The 23,011-nt window shown below is 35.0% G+C and overlaps 1 protein-coding gene across 3 annotated transcripts in view; it reads left to right on the top strand.

Annotated features, from left to right (window-relative positions):
* Cept1 (choline/ethanolamine phosphotransferase 1) overlaps positions 1 to 22,806 on the top strand; it is a 42,604-nt gene extending 19,798 nt beyond the window's left edge. For 2 of the 3 annotated variants that reach the window (XM_028757342.1, XM_028757344.1), the window contains exons 5-9: positions 13,111 to 13,195; positions 19,938 to 20,069; positions 20,486 to 20,644; positions 21,122 to 21,247; positions 22,060 to 22,806. In XM_028757342.1, the coding sequence (XP_028613175.1) occupies positions 13,111 to 13,195; positions 19,938 to 20,069; positions 20,486 to 20,644; positions 21,122 to 21,247; positions 22,060 to 22,179 (622 nt within the window). In that variant the 3' untranslated portion in view covers positions 22,180 to 22,806. Of the gene's footprint in view, positions 1 to 6,072; positions 6,158 to 13,110; positions 13,196 to 19,937; positions 20,070 to 20,485; positions 20,645 to 21,121; positions 21,248 to 22,059 lie in introns of all 3 variants that reach the window. The other variant, XM_028757343.1, reaches the window with a different exon arrangement.
* The last annotated feature ends 205 nt before the right edge of the window (positions 22,807 to 23,011 follow it).

Below are 23,011 nucleotides of genomic sequence, written 5' to 3'. Positions count from 1 at the left end.
TAACAAAGACGAGGTCAATTCTCAGCTATGGTTTAAGTAAAGACATTTTTAGATATAGCTTCTTTGTAGTTTTTCTTAGGGAAAATGAAAACCGCCTTAACTTGAGAAAGATTACTTTTGAACACTTTTATTTGAATTGTTCTAGTGTAATTTATACATGAGTGAAAGGGATCCTGAACATTTCTCTTTTACATGTAATAAATTCAGATGTTTATGCTCTCAGTATTCTTATAAAATAGAATGTTTGCCAAATAAGAAGTTTGGGGAGATGGACAGGGTGGTGCATGCCAGAACTTTGTTAGGCGAGGGAGGAATATTGGAAGCTCAGAGCTAGCCTGGGCAACATAGGGAGAATCTTTCTCAAAAAACTAAACAAAAAATAAAAAAAAAAACATTTTTGCTCTTCTTGGTCTCATTGTTTTTAGTTCCTATTTTAAATTCATAGTATCTTGAACAAATAGGGAAAACATTTAGTTCATAACGGCTAAAGAGATGGCTCCGTGGTTAAATGTGAATGCTGTTTTTTAGAGGACCAAGTTTTGTTTCCCAACACTCCTGCCAGCAGCTCACTGCCGCCTCTTATTTCAGCTCCATGGGATCTGACACCTTCTGGCCTCTACATATAATAAATCATGTTTTAAAGGATTTTAGTTCATCTGTGGCTAAATACTTTCCATTTAAAATCTAGAATTTTGAGAAAACAAATATGCTTTGGATACATATTTCTGAAGTTTAAGAGCTACATCTTTTTGCTGTGGAGCTAAAAACCTCCTTCCACAGAAAATGGTAGTGAGTATGACATCTACTCAGACCCCGTCTCACAGTCCTAGAGACTGAGTCAGTCCTGCTCCAGCCCTATACATTTGACTGGCCTAAATAGGAAGGATTAGAGAATGATATAAAGTCAGAGAACTCAATAGAAAAGCCGGGCAGGTGAAAGAAGAAATGTGTTATGAGTTGACATAAAAGGACAGAAATACAAAGCCCCTTCAAATGACCTGGGGTTGGGTAGTGCCAGATGCAGAAGAAGTGTGGACAGTGAATAGAATTCATTCTGTATCCCGAGAGAAAGGAGTATTGTGTGCTCTGAGATAGATTGTATTCCTCTCCCATTTGTCACAGCGTGATTTTTTAAGAGAACTGTTGTGATTTGAAGCTCATTTGTAATCAATCATCTTTAAATGACCATGGTTTAGATTACATGAAAGTTCTTATTTCTGCTCCGAAGTCTTAACCCCTCTATATCTAGGTGTTCTTAGATTGATATCATACAGGTGTATATAGAGAATTAATTTTATTTAGTTTGTTATTGAGATAAACTCTTACCATGCGGCCCTGACTACACTGACTGGCTTGGAACTCACTATGTAGACCAGGCTGAACTCAAAATCTAACATTCACTTATCCTTCTTCCTGCTTGTTTGGATTAAAAGTGTATGCTATCATGCCCAGCAAAATCTGTTTTTAAATGAAATATGCTTATAAATAACTTAAGTTGTCTTTATCTTTTAATTAAAACCATATTTATGTAAGACATTGGCCTTAAAAAAATATCCCACAATATACAGGCAGAACTCTTTGGGGGTTTTTGTTTGTTGTTTAGAGATAGGGTTTCTTTTTAGTCCAGACTGTCCTAGAACTCTATTTGAGTAGGCAGACCTTAAACTCATGGCCATCCTTCTGCTTCAGCATCCCAAGTGCTGGGATTATAGAAGTGCAGCACATTTGGTGGAACATTTGCTCAATTATTTTGAGGGAACAAAGAAAGAAGCAAAAACTTCAAATTATGAGATGGGGTTATAAGTTGAACTCAGGCCATGGTTTTTATTTTCTATTGCTGTGATAAGGCCATAACTAAAACAACTTGTGGAGAGAAGGGTTTATTTAATTTTATAGCTCAGTCCATTTTGAAGGCAAGGCCAGGCAGGAATCTGGAGGCAGAGACTGAAGCAATCAGGGAGTTCTTGCTGACTTGCTCTCCATGGCTTGTTCAGCCTGCTTTCTTAGACAGTTCAGGTCTACCTTACCAGAAGCAGTATTTTACCCAGTGGGCTGTACTACATCAATCACTAATCAAGAAAATGCTGCATAGTCTTATCTGGACTGGCCAATCTGATGGAGGCATTTTGTCAGTTGAGCTTCCTTTTTCTCAGATGACACTAACTTGTATCAAGTTGACAAAAAAATTAACGAACACAGGCCAGTACATTTTGATCTGCATGTTCCAGAGTTTTCTGTTTATGTATGTTTGTTTGGTTTTTTGTTTGAGTGCTGGGGATTGAACTCAGAGCCTTCTCATGCTCCGTAAGTGTGCTTTTCCCGAGTTACATCGTCAGTCGTAATTGGGGTTTGATGTTAGGTGATCTCTGAGAGTCTCCCCACCTATGAAGTCTGATAGTATTTGTTTTATGGTATTACTTCTAGTGAACTTAGAACTAAGTGGAATTTTGCCTTCTACAGTACCTTTATTTTATTTTTAAGTCTGTACTACTAAGACTTTGCATTCATTTTAACTACAAATGATAACCATAAAAATACTTATTTCTATTAAATAAATTTTCAACTATAAAAGAAGGCTACTGATTTGTATGACTTAATTTTTTATCCAGCCACTTTGATGAAGTTGTTTATCAGCTGTAGCAGTTCTCTGGTAGAATTTTGGGGGTTGATTTTGTATACTATTATACTGCAAATAGTGATACCTTGACTTCTTCTTTGCCAATTTGTATCCTCTTGATCTCCTTTTGTTGTCTTACTGCTCTAGCTAGAACTTCCAGTATACTATATTAAATAGATAGGGGGAGAATAGGCAGCCTTGTCTTGTTCCTGATTTTGGTAGAATTTCTTCAAGTATCTCTCCATTTAATTTGATATTAGCTGTTGGTTTGCTGTATATTGCTTTTATTATGTTTAGGTATGGGCCTCGAATTTCTGATCTCTCTAATACTTTTAATGTGAAGGGATGTTGAATTTTGTCAAGTGCCTTTTTAGCATCTAATGATATGATCATGTGATTTTTATTTTCCTTTGAGTTTGTTTATATGGTGGATTACGTAAATGGATTTTCTTATATTGAACCAACCTTGCATCCCTGGGATGAAGCCTACTTGATTGTGGTGAATAATGGTTTTGATGTGTTCTTGGATTCAATTTGCTAGAATTTTATTGAGTATTTTTGCATTGATATTCATAAGGGAAATTGGTCTGAAATTTTCTTTCTTTGTTGGGTCTTTGTGTAGTTTAGGTATCAGAATAATTGTGATTTCATAGAATGAATTAGGTAGTGTTTCTTCTGTTTCTATTTTTTGGAATAGTTTGAGGAGTGTTGGATCAGGTCTTCTCTGAAGATCTGGTAAAATTCTGCCCTAAATCCATCTGGCCCTGGGCTTTTTTGAGTTGGGAGGTTTTTAATGATGTCATCTATTTCCTCAGGGGATATGGGCCTGTTTAGATAGTTTACCTGCTCTTGATTTAACTTTGGTATGTAATATATGTTTAGAAAATCATCCACTTTATCTAGATTTCCCAATTTTGTTGAATATAGGTGTTTGCAGTAGGATCTGATGATTTTTTTTAATTTCTTCAGTTTCTATTGTTATGTCTCCATTTTCATTTCTAATTTTGTTAATCTGGATACTGTCTCTGTGCCCTTTAGTTAGTTTGGCTAGGGGTTTATGTATCTTAAAGATTTTCTCAAAGAACCAGCTTTTGGTGTTGTTGATTCTTTGTATTGTTATCTTTGTTTCTTTTCGATTGATTTCTGGCCTGAGTTTGACTATTTCCTGCCTTCTACTGCTCTTGGGTGAGTTTGCTTCTTTTTGGTCGAGGCTTTCAGGTGTGCTTTTAAGTTTTTAATATAGGATCTCTCCAATTTCTTTACCAGTGTACTTAGTGCTATGAATTTTCCTCTTAACACTGCTTTCATTGTATCTCATAAGTTTGGGTATGTTGTGTCATCATTTTCATTGAATTTCAAGAAGTCTTTAATTTCTTCCTTTATTTCTTCCCTAACCAAGTTATCATTGAGTAGAGAGTTGTTTAGTTTCCATGGGTATGTGAGTTTTCTGTTGTTTTTTTGTTATTAAAGTGTAACATTATCAGATCCATGGTGATCTGATAGGATGCATGGAAGTCTTTCAATCTTCTTGTATCTGTTGAGACTTGTTTTATGACCGATTATATGATCAATTTTGGAGAAGGTTCTATGAGGTGCTGAGAAGAAGGTATAGTCTCTTATTTTAGGGGGAAATGTTCTTTAGATATCTTTAAAATCCATTTGGTTCGTAACGTCTATTAGTTTCACTGCATCTCTGTTTAGTTTCTGTTTCAACGGCCAGTCCATTGGTGAGAGTGAGATGTTGAAGTTTTCCACTATTGTTGTGTGTGGTTCAATATGTTTTGAACTTTAGTAAAGTTTCTTTTATTAATGTGGCTTCCCTTACATTTGGAACATAGATGCTCAGAATTGAAACTTTTTCTTGGTGGATTTTTCCTTTGATGAATATTAAGTATCCTTCCCCATCTCACTTGGTAACTTTTGGTTGAAAGTCTATTTTATTGGATATTAGAATGGCAACTCCCGCTTGCTTCTTGGTAATTAGGATATTGGTATGGAATTGGGGAGAAAGGAGAGGAAGAGGAAGATTATAGAGTAGAAATTACCAGGCAGTAGAACAAGATGGCCAATTTGATTTGTTTTTTTAGACAGAGAAATCTCAAACTGAGTAGCTAAAGCTGGCCTTGAACTCCTGATTGTCCTGCCTATGTCTGCCAGGCCCGTTCCACATCCGGCTTGCCTATTTGATTTTTTTTCTCTATCCAGAATAGATGAGAAAAATGGTGTTCGTTATATTATTGTTTCTCACTTCTTATTTCCACATGGACTTACCTAATGTTTTGAGATAGAAGAGGTAGAAAAATTATCACAAGTTTGTGACTTTTCAAAATGTTCATTTCAGCAACTAGAAAGAAAAAAAGATTATCTTCCAATCTTATTTAAAAATTGGGTGCCAGTGGGGTGGAATGTAATTCAGTTGGTATAATGCTTGCCTAATCATGCACAAAAATACGGGTTTCATCTCTAACCTGGGTTGCATTTTTAACCTAACAAACAGGATTAATGGGACATGGTTATAATCTTAGTGCTCTAGAGGGTAAGGGCTGGAAGAACAGAATGTTAGAAGTCTTCCTTGGATAAATACAGATTTTGAGACCAGCTGAGATATGGACCTTGGTTTTTTTTTTGTTGTTGTTGTTGTTCTTTTGTTTTTTTGTTTTTCTTCTTTTTAAAGTGTTTTCCATGTTGCTACAGCATAGAATTACAACACTGGGTAAGCAGAGGTAGGTAGATCAAGGTCACCTATGTTACATAAAAATTTCTAGACTGCCATAAGCTGTATAGACTCTAGCTCTAAAATAGAGAAATACATCCTAGACAAAGGGACTGAAGATATACTACTAGCTCCATGCTAAAGTGCTTTCTTTCTTGCACTAGGAAGGATCTTGGTTTGATTCCCAAAGTTGGGCATAATAAATTACTCTGGGGGAAGATGAATAACTTGCATATCACAAACTGTTATATAAATCCCTTTATATCTCATTAAATAATGTAGTAGATTCAAATCAAATGTATTTTTTAGGTATCTCTATTTCAACTCAGAAATAAAAATGAAACTTTCAGAAATTAGGGGCTAAGAAGGTAGCTATCTACAAGAAAGTATGCATGGTTTCTATTACTAGAGGGACCTTTGATGTAATGAAGTTGCATAGCAAGTAACATTTGCCACTCGTCAATAATTGACTATATATATTCTTAGTACTAATATTTCTAAGTGCCTACTTACAAGTTGTTTTAGTGTGTTATAGTTCAATCTTTTAAACTACTAATGTGATTTGAATAAGAAATATTTGTGTATGCACAAGGATATCATCAGAGCACATAAATTTAGTCTGAATGTCTTTTTAAATGGAATGCTTCCTTTAAAGTCTAGTTTTTGCTACTTGTTTTAATAGGGCTCACTAGAAAAATATCTGAGTAAAGTTATTTTGAAATGTTTGTTTCCTTATACATAGATTCGATGTTACAGAGTCCCAGATCCTAATTATATTATTCCAGCTTCTCTCAGGAACCGTGGGGCCTTGGTTCTGGAACTTCACGGTAACTGCTAGAATATTAATGCAGTTTAATGAACAATGGCGTGAATTCAATTAAGACAGCACCTTTGTCATGCACAAAATAATTGAAGAAATGAAAATTCCAATGTTTTGGTGATATTTTACAGATAAATATTATTAGAAAATAAATGATTTTAAAATAATAGGGCAATAAAAATCCACCCTATATATATATCTATATAAAACAAAACTTTTCAAAAAGCTCTATCTCTTATGTGGATGACAATTTTGTCTCCATTTACCTGTAGTACTTAACATTGTTGGCAATCTATGTGATATTTTTTAAAACAAATACCTTTCCACCATTTTTATCTTTTATCATATTTTTTCTTTCATATATATGAAAGAAATATATATGCATTGATTGATTGTTTATATATACGTTTATTGCTATTTGGAAACAGCAAGCAGAGTTTTGTTTTTCACATAATTGAGTGACCTCCAAATTCATTTAGAAAACAACATTCTGTTTACTTTCTTAACTTCTTAGCATGTCCATTCACTGTTGTAGTTCTGCTTGGATTAACAATAATCTTAGTGTAAAAAAACAAAACAAACAAAATAACTCCACACACTTAAGTTAGAAGCTAGACTCTTCTCATTCTGTTTCTTCTAACGTTTTCCTCTTTCTTGTGATTTTGAAATTACCCTCAGCTCTTTTGTTACCATAGCCATTCTTTGAATGTCTTCCCTTTTTCCTTTTTCCCACAATAGATAAATATTTCCCTAATGAAGTACTATCTGCTAATATATGGGGTTTTTTCCCCCCTCTTACATTAGAATTGTAGTTTTGACATTGTGACTTTTAGGAAATGTTTCCCTGGTCAGGTAATCCAGAATCCCTTAAACTATAACAGGAAGGTTTATTTACAAGCAGGACTAGAACTTGCATTCATCTTATTTTGTCATTCAAGAATATTGGGGAATATTCGTTGATATGAAAAGCTGACAACTCATTCTGACAGTCAAGGCTTCATTACCTTTCTTCCACTTTGTCAGCAGAGAACTTTCTGAAAAGCGCATTACAGCATTCTAAACCCAGTTATTTAGTGACAGGAAGGATACTCATAGAGACAAAGCATCCTTGGGGTGTGGAGAATTCTGAAACATATTAGTAGGTTCCAAGAGCAAAACAAAGCCATTTTGACATGAGTTTATAATGTGTTTGCATAATTATTTAGACCTCACTCTGCCCTTCTTCACATTTCTCACACCAAAGACTGTAGCTTTATGCTCATTGTACTTGTCTAGACAACTTGTTTTTGATGGTTCATTATAATTGTGTATGGCTAACCACATATCTTTACCTAGATTATCAATGAGACTAACAATCAGAAAAGAGGCAGCATTATTTACTTCCATATTGTTTTTATTTTTATGAAAAAATAAAGTAAGTTCAGGACTTTACTCAGTGCTTGAGTATTCGCCTAGCTTGCCAGAAGCCGTAACTCTGGTCCCCAGTGCCAGAGCCCTGTGTGCTGTGCTAAAATGTTTTTGGAAACTAATACATTTAAATAAGATTAAAAAATTTTAAATGTGCTCTATTTTCTCCAGATGTGTGTCCTGTTTTTACTTTTATAGATACTTTTAAAGATTTCTTTTCCTCCTTGTGATTTTTAGTTTGTCTTACTTGATCATTCATTTATAATCAGTGATTTTAATCACTGAAATTAAATCACCAGGTATGTTCATTTAGTTGTTTCAAAGTGGAAGAAAAACACTTTAGAAAAATTGTTACTATTTTTTCTAATTGAATTTATTAGCCTTTAAACTATTCTCTATTGTGTACTGTATACTAGCAGTGTCTGCTAAAATTGTACTACAGAAACATTACCCTGAAGTGGTAGTAAAAAATGTAAACATAGGACTCAGCTGATTGACGGATTAAACAATTAAAGAGTTTCAGAATGGCATAAGAACAACACTCCTCTTACCTATCAAGTTCATACTTATGTTCTCTGTAACTTTGGAAAAGTCACTTTAGACTTTCCACATATATAAAATCATAATGTTCTCACCTCCTAGAGTAGCTGTAAAGATGGAAAGTATTAAAAACACATAATGCACTAATGGCACTATACATGACATATAGAGAATCTTTATATTAAAGCTTTAGCAACTTTCCTATACTATACAGATTTCTTCAGTAGGACAGCAATTCTTTAACTGCATACTGACAATGCTAAGTAAGCTGAGAAGACCCTTGGTTCTTCTGTTTCTAAGGCTGCCCCTTAAGTCTGGTTCTACCTCAGTTCCTCTGCTTCAGAGGACTTTGGCTATATTTGTCTCTGTTTACAGTTTTCAGTGGGTTTTCTCTTTTAATTTTCTCAGAAAATCTGAGAATCCATACTCATGTGGTAGGTAATCCTGTTTTTAATATTTCTGCTTATTTAAAAACAGAACAGATTTGTTTGTTTTCTCTATATATAGTGTTTGAATTAAAAATACTTTAGTTATCATTGGGCTGTATGGATAACATTATCTAGTATTAATCAAAGCTTGTCATGTACCATTTGCCCCTTATCGAGGGTACAAAGTAAAATACCTCAGCTGATCTTTTCAGTCCCTTAACATTGCATCTCACCCATAGCATTTGACTATTCACTTATAAACAAATCTGTAATTAATAATACCCTAATCATTGTATATGATTCATATGAATATGAGTCCGTCAAGGTGATGATTTTTAAGGTAAAAGCTTGTTTTTGTTAACGTAAACTGTAAGTCAGATTTTTACAAACTGAGGTTTTTTTGTTTTTTTTTGTTTTGTTTTTTTTCTACAGTGAATTTATACCTATTACATATTCTATGTTAATCATACTAATAGTAAGCCCAAGCTACAAATCAGTTATACTTAGTTTTTACAGTAATAAAAATAGCTATGCCTACAAATTAGCTACACGTGTTATCTTTAAAAGTACTTATGACACATGTAAAAAGAAAGGTAGATTAGATTATCTTTTTCTCTTGGAGGGGAACGCTGTGCTAAGAACAGACGATGAATATTGGTATCATCTCTGTGGATCCCTTGGTATCCCTCATTACAAATTGAATTATAACTCAAACTAAATTCATTTGTGCATTTACTGTCTCTCTGGAAGATGAGACTAAAAATGAAACTTGGAAAATAGTCAGGGGCTGGGGTGTAACTTAGTGGTGGAGTGCTTGTCCTCCTGTGGTAGGGCCTAAATTTATCCCCAGCACTGTAGTAAGCGGTCAGGAAATTTCCTCATAGTTTAGCAAACTTAAGTAGCTTGGGTTATTGCACTTTATTACTTGTAAAGGCATTTTCTTTGTCTGATGTAATAATTTCCCTGATAGTTTTCTAAGCTGCCAACCTGTAGTGCTTGATAGCTCCTGAGATTTTGATGTCAGCTAAAGAATTCACTGTTCCCTTATTTAGAAGTTAGAATGGCTCCTATTCACTAAAGGACATTGTGTTCTCTTTAGTTTGTTCTCCTGAATATACCCTTAGAATTGTGTTGTTAGAAACAATTTGCTGTGGCTGGAAAGCTGGCTTACCAGTTCAGAGCACTGCCTGCTCTTGCCAAGTTCAATTCCCAACACCCACATTACGGCTCATGACTCTCTGTAACTCTAGTTTGAAAGGATCTGACACCCTCCTCTAGCCTCTGCAGACACCACACACACGTGCACACACACATAGTGCATAAACATATGCAGCCAAAACACCTATACTTATAAAATAAAATAATGGCAAAATGTTGAACAAGTGATTGATCCACAGGCTTAGTGTGAACTTTGACCTGACTTTGACCTTGGACTGCATCCAGAGTCTAGGAAAGTTTAGACTCTACAATCTATAGTTTTTGGTTTTTGTTTTTCCTTCCCATCCTTTTTTAATGGTAGCCATCTGAACAGTGTTTGTGTATCTGGCTTTTAGTACTTTAGATATGGTCTGACAAGAATTTTACATTTTGTATTGTTCACAGTCCCTGAGAAAATTCTTGTCCTTTAACATTGTGTTAAAAGTAGGTAGAAATAGTAAACTGTTTTAAATAAATACAGATAAGGTATTGATTGTAATAAAGTAAAGATCTCAAACCATCTTCAAATGATAAATAAAATTTTATTTTTTTCCCTCTGAAGCTTTAGGTTGTGGCAAACTTATGCTACTGAAACTTGTTTTTAATTTTATATTAATAGATTTTTATTTTAGGTGCATTTATGATATAGATAGCTCACTATCTTCAAGAATGTTTTTTCTTAAAGTGACGGTTATTGTCCTTGATTTTGAACACGACTCACTAATTCAGTAACATTATTACCTTTTGTCTCCATTTTGAAAATAATGAAAAAAATTTTTGAGTGACCTAGAGTGGTAGCTAAGGAAGAGCACTTGCTTCTCAATCTCAGCACCCATGTGACAACACCCGCCTTAAAAAAAAAAAAAAAAAAAAAAAAAAAAAAAAAAAAAAAAGCCTGTGATTCTATATGTAACAGAATCTTAAGCCCTCTTCTGGCCTTCGAACACATACCTATCTACAGGTATGCACACATTACCCACTCACACAGAAAGATATACACAAATAGGATAAATCTTAAAAACAAACAAAAACTGATTACAGAGATCTTAGATTGTACTTAGTCAAATACCCCTTCTAGACCGGAGTCTTTAATGCATGGTCAGTATACTAAGTTGAGGCCTCTCCTGTTGAGTGTCACTGAATTTAGCCCATACTGAGGGATTTGCTGGGAAGGTGGTATAGTAGACTGCCGTGTAGCTGGCTGTCTTCTTCCCACCGTCAGTCACTGTTGTCTATTGCTATCATTTCTGCTGCCTGCATCCTTTAGATTACGACCCCTTGGATAGCTTTGCACTGGACTGTGTCTAGTTCTTCCAGGAGCAATGATGAGCAGTTTTTATGAAGGGAGTTCACACATTTGTTCTAAATCCAGTAAGCAAATAGGAAAAAAACACACCTATCTATTAACTGGTAAGTTTTTCTTAGCCCTCTCTTCCACATACAGGGGCAATATCTGAATAGTTTAGAAAATCTTCCAGAATTTGTCTTAGACACCCTACTTTGAGATGTTAGAAAGCTTTCCTGTTTCCTTTTGCTCTCAAACTCATCCACAGTACAAAGACTAAGTGTGTGAGGTTTCTCCATTTTAATTTTGTAATTCTATACTTCTGGCCCTTCCCCTTCCAAAAGGCAACTTCATATGTCCAGCAAAATGTAAGATGTCTACCCTCCACCCAAGACAGAACCGATCATCTTTGACACACCTACCTGCTTAGTCCTCTGAGTCTGCTACTGAGTGTAATTCCCCTATTGGCGTCACCACTCACAGGTCAGCTCTACAGACTCTTTTTAGCTTACTTCAGTACATCTTGTTTTCAGTAAATGTGTATATCAAAATGATTACATTACTATTTACTGCCAACTATACATTTATTTAAAAATCATTTACCAGCAAATAAAGATCAGTAGTTCTTATTTTAAAGGACTAATTTCAAGCCAATTAGTTCTGTGTGTGAGAACGTACTTATCCTAAGTTCATGTGGATTACCTGCTTTAAGGATCAATTGTATAAATGGGGCTCTGTCCTACACAAACTGAACCTCCTTACTGTTGATACTTGGTTTTCTTAGATTTTTTTTATAGTTAATAAAGTATCCACCTTATTAGAAAACTAACACCATAAAAAAGTGTAGAATGGGAAATACCCTTACTCCCCAGCTGCCTAGAAGTCTCCACACTGTCCTGCCAAATAGGCAACACTTTCCTTAGTTTCTGATGTACTTCCAGAAATGCCTTGTGTAATAATTACTGGTAAAAACAAAAGGAAACTACTATTAATCTTTATTATTCCCCCTCCCTTCCCCCCCCCCCAAAAAAATGTAGGCTTAGCACATTCTGGAACTTGCTTTTTACTTGCTATTTGATACTTTCCCATTTCAGTACACAGGGTGCTGCCATGTGACCTCAGGAAAGCACAAACTGTGGAGCTTAGGTAACCACACATTCATTAAGGGATTTAAGGTTTTTTGTTTTTTTTTAATCATAACCACATCTGTAATGAATAACCTTGTAAAAAGGGTACCTGTAGAATAGATTCTTTCCCTTAAAGTGTTTGGATTCCATGATGTAAGAATAGACCATCAGGCTCAAGCTAATGGGAAGTGTTAGTCTGCGGAAGGAGAGCAGTGCCCACACCCATGGAGGCACTGTTCCTCAATCTTTCTGCCCAGGTTCTTTTTCTTCCCCCCCTTTTTCTTTTCTTTTCTTTCTTTTTTTATTCCTTCTTCTTCAAACTTTCAGGCTCCTAATTTCTCTTGCCTGCTCGCCACACCTCCCTCCTTTTCACTGTCTCTTCTTGACCGTGAGGTCAGTTTCAGTAATCTCAGAGCTCATGCTCAGGTACTTCTGATCACCTTTCCTGAATGAGGGTCGTTAACCCGGTGAGAGGAAGAATATAACTCAAAATTAGTTACTTTTTGTTTTTTGTTTTTCACACCAGTAGCACAGTAGACAGTAAATGAATATATCTAGGGAGCAATACATTTATTTTCTTTCAGTTAAAATTCACCATTTCAGTTGCTACTATAGAGAGCTTACTTTAAGGTTTCATACTGTGTAGCTATGCAGTGTAATTCTCTGCTTGATACTCAAATTTTAGTACATCCATATACCTTTTCTTTTTGGTGGAAAACATTAAGTTATAGAAAATTTGCTTTGGAGAGGGGGTTTTTTATTGCCCTGAAATTTATCAAATTGAATTTAAAAGGCTCTGGATTTTATGTGATTTTGTTGATATCAAAATTTTGATACCTCCTTTTCCCCTTTTGCTCCATATGTGAAATTTATCTTCTGTTGTGCATGATAGAGGAATGCTGCTTTGCTTGCAAGTAATTAACTGGAAATTGTGTTTTGAGTAATTCTGCTCTTTTGGCTTTTTGTACCTAATCAGAATTGATGTGACTGAAGTGCAAATCTTCATAATAATCATGCATTTGCTGGCAGTGATTGGAGGACCACCTTTTTGGCAATCTATGGTAATTCCGTTCACATCATGTATCCTACGTAATGCATGTTATCTTCTGCTTGTGTTTCTAATATAGGATAATCCAGTTAAAGGGTAATGTTCAAAGTTATGTTTACTGTGTTCTGAGAATGAAAGTTACTGCAAAGAGTAGGAAGTTTCTTTTTAGAACATGAGAATTATACTCTTTGGAGTTCTATGTACATTAAGTGTGATTTGAAGGCCATTGAGAATCTGAGTCCTTAATGACATCCTATTTTACATTCAAGGAAACAACAGGTAATGTGACAAGTAAGTTAAGTAGTGACACAATTAAATCACTTTTTTCTTTTTTCTCCTTTATATGACTTTATTAGGTCTCTGTCATGTGCTTAATGCTGAATAAAAACTTAGAATTTAAGATTGTAAGTTTCTCTGGCACAGGATAAAAAGGTATAAATACTGCCAAACTATTTCTGTGTTATGGGATTATTTTAAATGTCAGAACTTTTTCTTCCTGCCCTGAAATACATTGCACTTTATATATACTCCACTCCTTTTAACCTGCTGTGAGCCTCTGAGAGAGTATATGTGGCCCAGAGGCACACGCTCTGGAACCAGGCTGCCTGTTTGATCCAGGCTCCATTGCCCCTCATTCTAACTTCTGCCAATAGATAGCTGTCCAGCTTAGTTTCCTCCTCTGCAGTGTGGACTAGCGATAGGACCTCCTGCACAGATGAGTTCCTATGTGCCGGCCTTTAGGGCAGTGCCAGTCAGGAGAGAAGCCCCCAGTGAACGCACATGCTCCTGGTGCGATTGCTTCCTTTTCTGTTTTGGGCTTTGTTTTGCTTTCCTATGTTCTGTTTGGGGAGATGAATCAGGTCAGCCTTACACAAATTATCTTTCTTAAAAGTCAGATTAATTTCAAAATATAAAAGAAATTTGCTAAGACTTTCCCTTTACCCAATTCACTTCCAATTAAATTAGGTACTTCCCTGTGTATTAATTGCCTTTTGTTGAGGGGATGGGTTTTCAAAGAAAGAGATTAAAAAATAAAAACAATTTGCAGTCAGCCAGGAAAGTTCTGAAACTGTTATTCAGTACACAATACCATTTGTGTGCCATAGATGTCACTGTAGGCATCTCTTAGTTTCTGTGACTATTATATAGAGAAATTATATTACTTTTGTCCTTTAATAGATGAGAGATGCCTTTTTGTTCATGCTTTAAAAAATTGCTTAGCCTTTTAGGAAGGAAAAGTAGGTTTGTTTTCCTAAACATCATAAAGCCTAAAGTCTACACAACCTTCACTTGTGACCATAGATTATTACTTTTATAGACTTTGTTTTACATAAAAATTTTTTCTCCATTTATTTCTTAAAAATACCTAAAATGCCTAAATTTTTAAAAGTATTTTAATATTGATAAAATGAGAATTCTGCTTGATGTTTTGAAAACAATTTTAGCACCTGGCTTATAAAACTAATCCTTAAATATGGCACTACATTACATACACATATATTTTAAATATATTCTATATATCTGAATAAAATATGGTATACCTATATTTGATTTCTTAGGGGATACCTAGCAGTAAATTGATTCAGATATACTTTTACCTTTCTCAGTACAATTTGAACAAGTAAGCTATGTAACTAGCTTTTTCCAAAGGTCAAAGAATCCTGACACTTGGGAGGCAGAGGCAGTGGGATCAGGAGTTGAAAGTCCTCATCTACACAGTGACCTGTGTTAGCCTCAGCTCCTTAGCTCAGCCTCACAGTAGCAACAAATGTCAAATGTTCATCCTGTCTTTTCTTGTAGTTAAGATAATAGAATTGTGTTTTTAATCATACCAGAAGGTGGCTTTTTTCTTAATACCGTTTATTTAAGGCTACAGTTTACTCTGTATGTTCCCCAGGCTCAGGATCCCCTGGCCTTAGCTCCCAGGTTCTGGGAGTTAGATCAGTTTAGCACCTCGCCTGGCTTTATCAAGATATTTTCCAAAGTTGTGAAACTGACTTAGTATATTTTGAAATTTGATTTCTAGACTACAGTCCAATTTCAGAATTAATATGGTTACTGTAGTTAGAATGTGCTAGGAAACAAGATCTCCTGATCTATTATTATCTGTATATTGTAATATTCACATCATTACACTAAAAGGAAAAGCCTGGCTTCTTGTAGTAATTGGAGTCTTAGTGAAATAATTTTTTTTCTCAAAAATCTCAAACTGCTACCAGATTATTATCTTTTATCCTAAAAGCTTGGGGCCAGAAGTGTTTCAAATTGTAGGTCATTTTGGATTTCAGAATATATACCAGAATTTATTTATTCTTAGTCTGAAAATCTGAAATCAGACATAGTCCAAAATCTAAATTTGAGAATCAAGTTTTGAATTTTGCAGCATTTTTTTATTTTAGGATTAGCAGTGTCCAAACTGATTTTTCTTTTTACTTGTCTCAAAAGTTTACTATTGAATGGATGGATGAATGAATGAATGAATGAATGAATGAATATATTCATATATATTCATTATTATTATATTTGGTTCAGAAACCGTGACTGCATGTAGTGATCCCATCATTTGTGTCAAAATGGAGAAAATGTGTTTATTTAGGGCTCACATAGGAAATTTACATCTTTTAAAAAAAACTTCTGCCCATAAAATAGGCTTTATTTTTCCAAATCTTTGTTAAATTTATAAGACTTTTACCATAAATTTAACAGTCACATTTATGGTAAAAGAAAACAAACAGAAACATTGCAAATAAGTTTGATTCTTGAATATCATTGTTTGCAAAGGTGAATGAGTAACAGCTACTACATTTGGATGACCCATTCTTTGCCACATTTTTTACTAAAAATGGAGTTTTTATTGCTTTTTCCTGGGGTTTTGTTTTGTTGGGAAAGGAATGCTTTAACTCACAAAAATTAACGCATTTCAAGAAGTAATTTTTTGTTTATTGCTTCTTCCTAAAATATCCTTCCTTTGGAACTATCTACTTTAGAAATAGAGTGAGGTCTGGATATGAATATGTAAATAAATTAATCATGCAATTCACTCATGATTATTTACATTTGAGTTTTTTTGATTGGTCGGTTTTTCAAGACAGATTCTCTCTGTATAACCTTGGCTGTCCTGGATTCACTTTCTAGACAAGGCTAGCCTTGATTTCAGATCTGCCTGCCTCTGCCTCCCCAGTGCTGGGATTAAAGGCATGCCTACTTTTGACTCTTTTAAGTACAGTCATTGATTAAATATTTCTTCATCCTTTTAGAATTTATGTAAAGCAATTAGATAAATGCTACCATAGCTAAATTGTTTTAGATTGTTTGAATGAGTGAATATTTTCTGTAGTATATTGAATTTATCCTTTTGAACTAAAGACATTTTTTTGGTGCTGGGGATTAAGTACTTCAGGTTTGCTAGACAAGCACTCTACCACTGAGCTGTAATCCCAACCATAAACTGGAAGATTTTTAAAAGAATGTGCCTTTACAATTAAATAGTTTTTCTTAAATTATGGATGTTGTAATATTGTTAACGTTTTTAATTATTTTCATAGAATTCACTTAAAATAATTTACACGAGGCAGGAGAAATGGTTCAGTAATTAAGAGCATGTGCTGCTCTTGTAGGAACCCAGATTCAGTGTCCAGCACCCACAGCAGGTGGCTTATAACCTCCTGTCATTCCAGCTTCAGGGTCTGACACACTCTTCTGGCCCCACAGGCACTGAATTCACATGTACAAATATACATGCATGCATTATTAAAATAAGTTAAAAAATCATTACTATGATTTATAAACAAGAATTTCTATGTTCTTTGCAATGAAATATCTACTCTTAAAATCATTTCTTTATTTCCATAAAACCTATTCAGTTACTGTATATCTTCAGAGTCTAACAAAAGGAGTGAGTTGTGTCTGGTAGAAGAGCTGTGAATTTAAACCTTTTTTCAAGCTAACCTTTTCAAGATCAGTTGTAATACATTGATACTATTTGAGTGTACGCATACACTGCCTGTCACAAAGCCAGATGATTCTTCTCCTGGTAATGGAAAAGACATCAGAACTTAAAGGAATGCTTAATCTTCCCTAGTTTGGAAGAGTACTGAAATTGTAGGCAGGCTCAAAGTAAGCATTTTTCAGACAGTTCCTTAGCTATTTCTGTAGAGTAAGTACAGTTTGAGAAGTGATAAGAATGAGTGAGTTGGTAGCGGATAGAAAGGTTGTAACATACAGTGTGCATACCTCCCTTAAAAACATAGTTTGTTCTTAAGTAGATTAGTGGTGCCAGTTTACAGGGGATCACCTCACCTGAATCTTCCTTGTGCTTTTCCTCACATTTTCCTGTGTGCGTTACCCTTTCCATTTTAAGGTCTTTAAGGTGGAAGGAAGATAGTTCTTTGTTTTGTCATAAAACATGAAATTAATACACACAGAGAAAGGAGCAAGATTGAATCTTCATTCAGAAATACATGTTGATTACTTTCCATAACCGGGATGAGAGAGATGGCTCAGACAGTAGGGACACTTGCTGCTAAAGCCTGATAACCTAGTTCAAATGCTGGGATGCATATGATAGATAGGACAACTTCCGCAAGTTATCCTCTGATTTCCACAGGACTCTTGTCTCCCCCCAATAAATATTCATAATTTTAAAAATCAATTCAAATTAAACCCTGCACTTGAACTTGCATTTTAATGGATGTAGTTAATATAACAGAATTGATGATAGCCCTGAATTGTTCAGCATACTTTGCTACAGAGTCTTAAATTTCTGGCTTACTCTGTAATCCAGCCTTGTATTCTAGTATTTGTATTTATTCTTTCTTCCAAAGGACATAAAAATTTATGATCCTAAAGCAATGTCGCTAAGTTGTAAATACAAGAAATGGTGTTTGGATGAGTGACTGTTACATACAGGGTACTGATACTCTGGTTCTAATATGGATACCCCCTGTAATAGAGAAATACTCTTACTAGGCAAGTGTCCTATTCCTTTGTTGGAAGCACCCATTGTCTCTGTGGAGGGAGAAAGAGGACAGGAGTGGGGTGGCAGGATGAAAGGAGCAGAATACTGAATTACTGACAGCTGCAGCAGACTTAGATAGGAATGTCCCTAGTTTTTTGAACTAGAACAAAAAAATCTACGGTAGTTCAAAGGCTCATTATTATGTATTATCTCGTCTCTTGAAAAGTTTGAATTTTATGGGGCTAGACAATAATGCAGGAATTAGACAAGGAGGAGAGACAGGAGGAGAGTTTGGGTGTTGTACAGATTTCTGGACTTTATGTTAAGTGGAGCTATTTCATTTAGATGATTTAGATGATTAAATTATTTAGATGATTAAATATTTCTATTATTCTCTATACTGTCTAACAACTAGGAAGGTACTACATATTTAGTGTGACTTGAGAGGCAAATAGTGGGTTCCACTTTCTTTGTAGAGCTGCAGTTTTACAAGAGGGAATAGACTTGTATAAACAAGGTAAGATCTTGAGAGTTCCCCGTCCGTTTTAAATTTGTTTTCCAATTTTATTAAAGTTTTATATTACAAAGAGGAACATTTCATGTCCTATTTTATTTTAAAATATATGTTTTAAATAGTTTAAATAGACCTGTTTTTAAATGTTTTCATTGTAAAACCACATTACCTAATCAAAGCCTTGCAGGCTTTTATAATCTCATTCTTATAACTACTTCAGTATTTCTTAATTCCTCTTACCTTTCGATAAATTTTGAAACTAGAAAAACAAAAGGATAGATATAAAAAAGAAGAAACTCTTTGGTGACCTCAAACATTTAATATGCCTTCCATTTTAAATAAAGAAATCTATGCTTTCAAGATTAAATGCACATTATAAATTTATTCAGTGGAATCCCTCACCTTACTTTAGTGAATCACACTTTTAGTGTACAGTCATATAGCAGTGTATTATTTACTGAAAAGTAAGCTTTACATATTACAGTTGGGAGGACACTTGTAAAGTTGCACCAGTTTAGGTGTACTTGACTTTTTTTTTTTTCATCTGTAAATGCCACTTCAGTCGCCCTCAGCTTTCACTAGTGGGTTATATCACAAAGTTCAGAGTTGGAATTTTTTTGCATAGAACTTTCTTCTTTTCCATTCTGTACTGAGCCTATTTCAAACATAATTTACAAATATTTCTATCACTTATTCTCTATACTGTCTAACAACTAGGAAGGTACTACATATTTATAGGTGGAATTCAGAAAATATGCAAAGAAATGTAAAGGCACCACTCAAAAGGAAGGAAGGGAGGAAGGGAGGGAGGGAGGGAGGGAAGAAGGAAGGAAGGGAGGGAGAGAGGGAGGGAGGGAAGAAGGAAGGAAGGGAGGAAGGAAGGGAGGGAGGGAGGGAGGAAGGAAGGAAGGAAGGAAGGAAGGAAGGAAGGAAGGAAGGAAGGAAGGAAGTGAAGAAAGGAAAGGAAAGGAAAAGAAAGGAAAAGAAAAGGACAGAACAGTCCCACAAGACACCCCCATTCGCTGTTGCCATAATTTAGGTGCATTCATAGAGCTTTACTGAATTTACAATGCAAATTAACAACACTGGGTTTTTGTGTTAGGAGTCTCATCTTTTAAGACTTGTTCTATTGCTCATAATGAAAAGAGAGGGAAATTTTCATTACATTAGTATTAACTATAAGAAATAGAGAATATTTGAAAGTATGAATAAATTCTTGATTGTACTGTTTTCTTAGTTAAATATGTATATATTTTAATTGTCTTTTCTCTCTACCCATTAAAGATTCCAGTGCTGAATATCCAAATGAAACTTTTTCCTGCACTTTGTACTGTGGCAGGGACCATATTTTCCTGTACAAATTACTTCCGTGTAATCTTCACAGGTGGTGTTGGCAAAAATGGATCAACCATAGCAGTGAGTATATGTCAAGATTTCCAGAAATTTCTAAACCAAGATGACTTCTTACCATTACTTTGTTTTTCATTTAAAAGATAGATAATCATTGATCAACTTAGGATTTCTATTAAGCCTTTAAAATACATATTTATGCAAACGTTTATATGCTGATAAAGGTACATATTTTGTGTTTATGGGCACAACACAGATGATTTTAGAAAGTACAGCATGCTAAGTAAAAATAAGTGACACTTGCCGAGTGCAGACCTGTTTGTGCCTTAATGGTTCATTGCAGTTTTTTTTTTTTTTTTTTTTTACATTTGCAGTTTGCTAGCAGCCACTGTGAGGTTTTGGGAAATTTGGGTAAAAGTGTTTGGTGGTAGATCCATGTAGTGTCTGACAGCATTAAATGTTCTTAACTCTGCTTTGTACAGGGAACAAGTGTCCTTTCTCCTTTTCTGCACATTGGATCAGTGATCACCTTAGCTGTTATGATCTACAAGAAGTCAGCAGTTCAGCTTTTTGAGAAGCATCCATGTCTTTATATACTGACATTTGGTTTTGTTTCGGCTAAAATCACTAATAAGCTTGTGGTAAGTGCCTCAGTTTTTACCTTTTCAATATTGATCTTATTTTGATTTTGAGGACCTGGATTTCATTCTGTGGCTTCCTAAGTAGTCTTAAGAGTTCACAATAAAAATCTCTTCATATCAATGCAGGAACTATTTTTCCTCTCCTGACACTCCATATTGAGCAAGCTCTATATCTTTTCAGTGTCCTGTCAACTCTTTAATTTGCTCATTCAGTTTATGTACAGTCTCTGGTCTCATAGTGGACACACATTGAATCTCTTTGTACAGAAGTGTTTTCCACCAGCATAGTTGCCATGATTATTCTCTTTCTCATACAATTTTAATATTTTTATGGTTTTAGTTTTACAAACTCAACAGGTATTGCTAAATCAATCTTGAAGCTTGGCATTTGCGCATAATAGCATAATACTGATGTACTGTGTTGCTGGCAGTTCTAGAATGGAAGTGCCTATTTCATTGATTTTGTTCTACTCTCAGGTTGCACACATGACGAAAAGTGAAATGCATTTGCATGACACAGCATTCATAGGTCCAGCACTTTTGTTTCTGGACCAGTATTTTAACAGCTTCATTGATGAATATATAGTACTTTGGATTGCCCTGGTATGTATTGTACTGTTTTATTTTGTCATTTGTAAGCTACTTGTTTTCTTGTTTGAGTGGGGCAGTCTTCATAGATCATAGAGACCAAAGAATGGTAATAATGACTAGGAATGCCAGAAACCACACTTGTGATATATGGAGAGTCCATTATGACATCGGTGTTAGCCAGCATGTGTGTTAGTCTTACTAGTTATACCTACATTAAGACTCAAAAACTCCAAATTTCTGGTTGTATGTAAAACAGAAGTTCAGACTGATCAGCCATAGTCACTCATTTATAAATTATCTTTGCCTGCTTTCATGCTACACTGGCAGAGTTGAGCATTTGTGATAGAGAATGCAGCTCAGAAAGTTTGAGATATTGTGCTGAGTTTATAGCTTAGTAGTCAGGTGCTTGCCTAGCATGCATGAAGCCTTGTGTTTGATCCCCAGCACTGTATTTAAAAGTCAGACATGATGGCAGTGCCTGAGAGCCCAGCACTTGGGAAGTGGAAGCCAGGGAGAGGATCAGGAGTTGAAGGTCTTCCATCGCTGCTTACTGACTTTGAGGCTAGCCTAGGCTTTAGAAGCCTCTGTCTGAAAAACTAAAATAAATAATAAAATGCTTGACATAATTACTGTCTTTCTAAGGAAGGATTTGTTAATCCTTAGTTAATAAAGGAGACACCAAGAGGTAATTGATTTACTCAACTGTATGAAATTGAAAAGTGACTTTGGAGAGAAGAAAGTCAGAAGCCACCTTCTGTTCTTCTGGGAAGCTTAGGGTGACCTGTGCTCATGTTGAGAATAACCAAAATCTCTTCTCTTTTCAGGTCTTCTCTTTCTTTGATTTGATTCGTTACTGTGTCAGTGTTTGCAATCAGATTGCATCTCACCTGCATATACATGTCTTCAGAATTAAAGCCACTACAGCGCACTCTAATCATCACTAAGGATGTGTCTGGGTCCTACTAAGCTCATGTTTCCTGCAAGAAGGAATTCGAACGTATTAAGGAGAACGGGTGGATAAGAACAAATATAATTTATAATAATCAATGTCATATAACTTTCATTCTTTGTCACTGGTAACACTCCCTAACTGTTCTGTTTAGAACGGGTCCCATCCTGTAAACTGAATATGTTGTCAAACAGGGTTTGGCTCCAGAAAGCATCCAGGGAAAATACCATGTGTTTGTGATTATTCAGAATATCACTATCATAGGAGCACATCCCCAGTGGTGGTGAATCTAATGTAAAATTTTTGCAGGCCAAGAGATGGTTGCTTTATGATTTTAACAAATCATCTTTTAGTAACACCTTATCAATTATCTTCTCAGATGTTCTTTTGTAAGAAGCTCAGCTTGTGGCACATATGTCTTACTAGCTTGTGAGGTGAGAGCAGTGATAAAGACCTTAAATTTGGATGGAAGGTTTCCTGTCTGTACATTGTTGAGTGATTTTATTATTGATCAAGAAATGGTGTTTCTCACGGGCTTGGGAAATCTCGCTAGCATGCAGATAATGTGGTAACTTTGTCAATCCATTTTATTTTTTTAAATAAATATATGATCTCAGAACCAGCTTTTTTTGCAATTTTATTCAGGGGAAATGTAAACTATATTTTCAATGTTTTTTTTAAAGTTAAACAAATTTTATTTTTGTTCTTTAACAATTAAGGAAATATGGCTAGCCATGTTGTCATAGTGTGGCTTTAATCCCTCTGTACGGTAGAAACTATTTAAAAAAAGAAAAATGTTGATTTTTACAACCTGTGGGTCATTATTT

This window comes from Grammomys surdaster, unplaced genomic scaffold (genome assembly GCF_004785775.1).
Source record: "Grammomys surdaster isolate TR1022 unplaced genomic scaffold, NIH_TR_1.0 126158, whole genome shotgun sequence".
Lineage (NCBI taxonomy): Eukaryota > Metazoa > Chordata > Mammalia > Rodentia > Muridae > Grammomys > Grammomys surdaster.
Note: the sequence above shows the minus strand (reverse complement) of the source record. Positions and strands in the feature narration are given on the sequence as shown.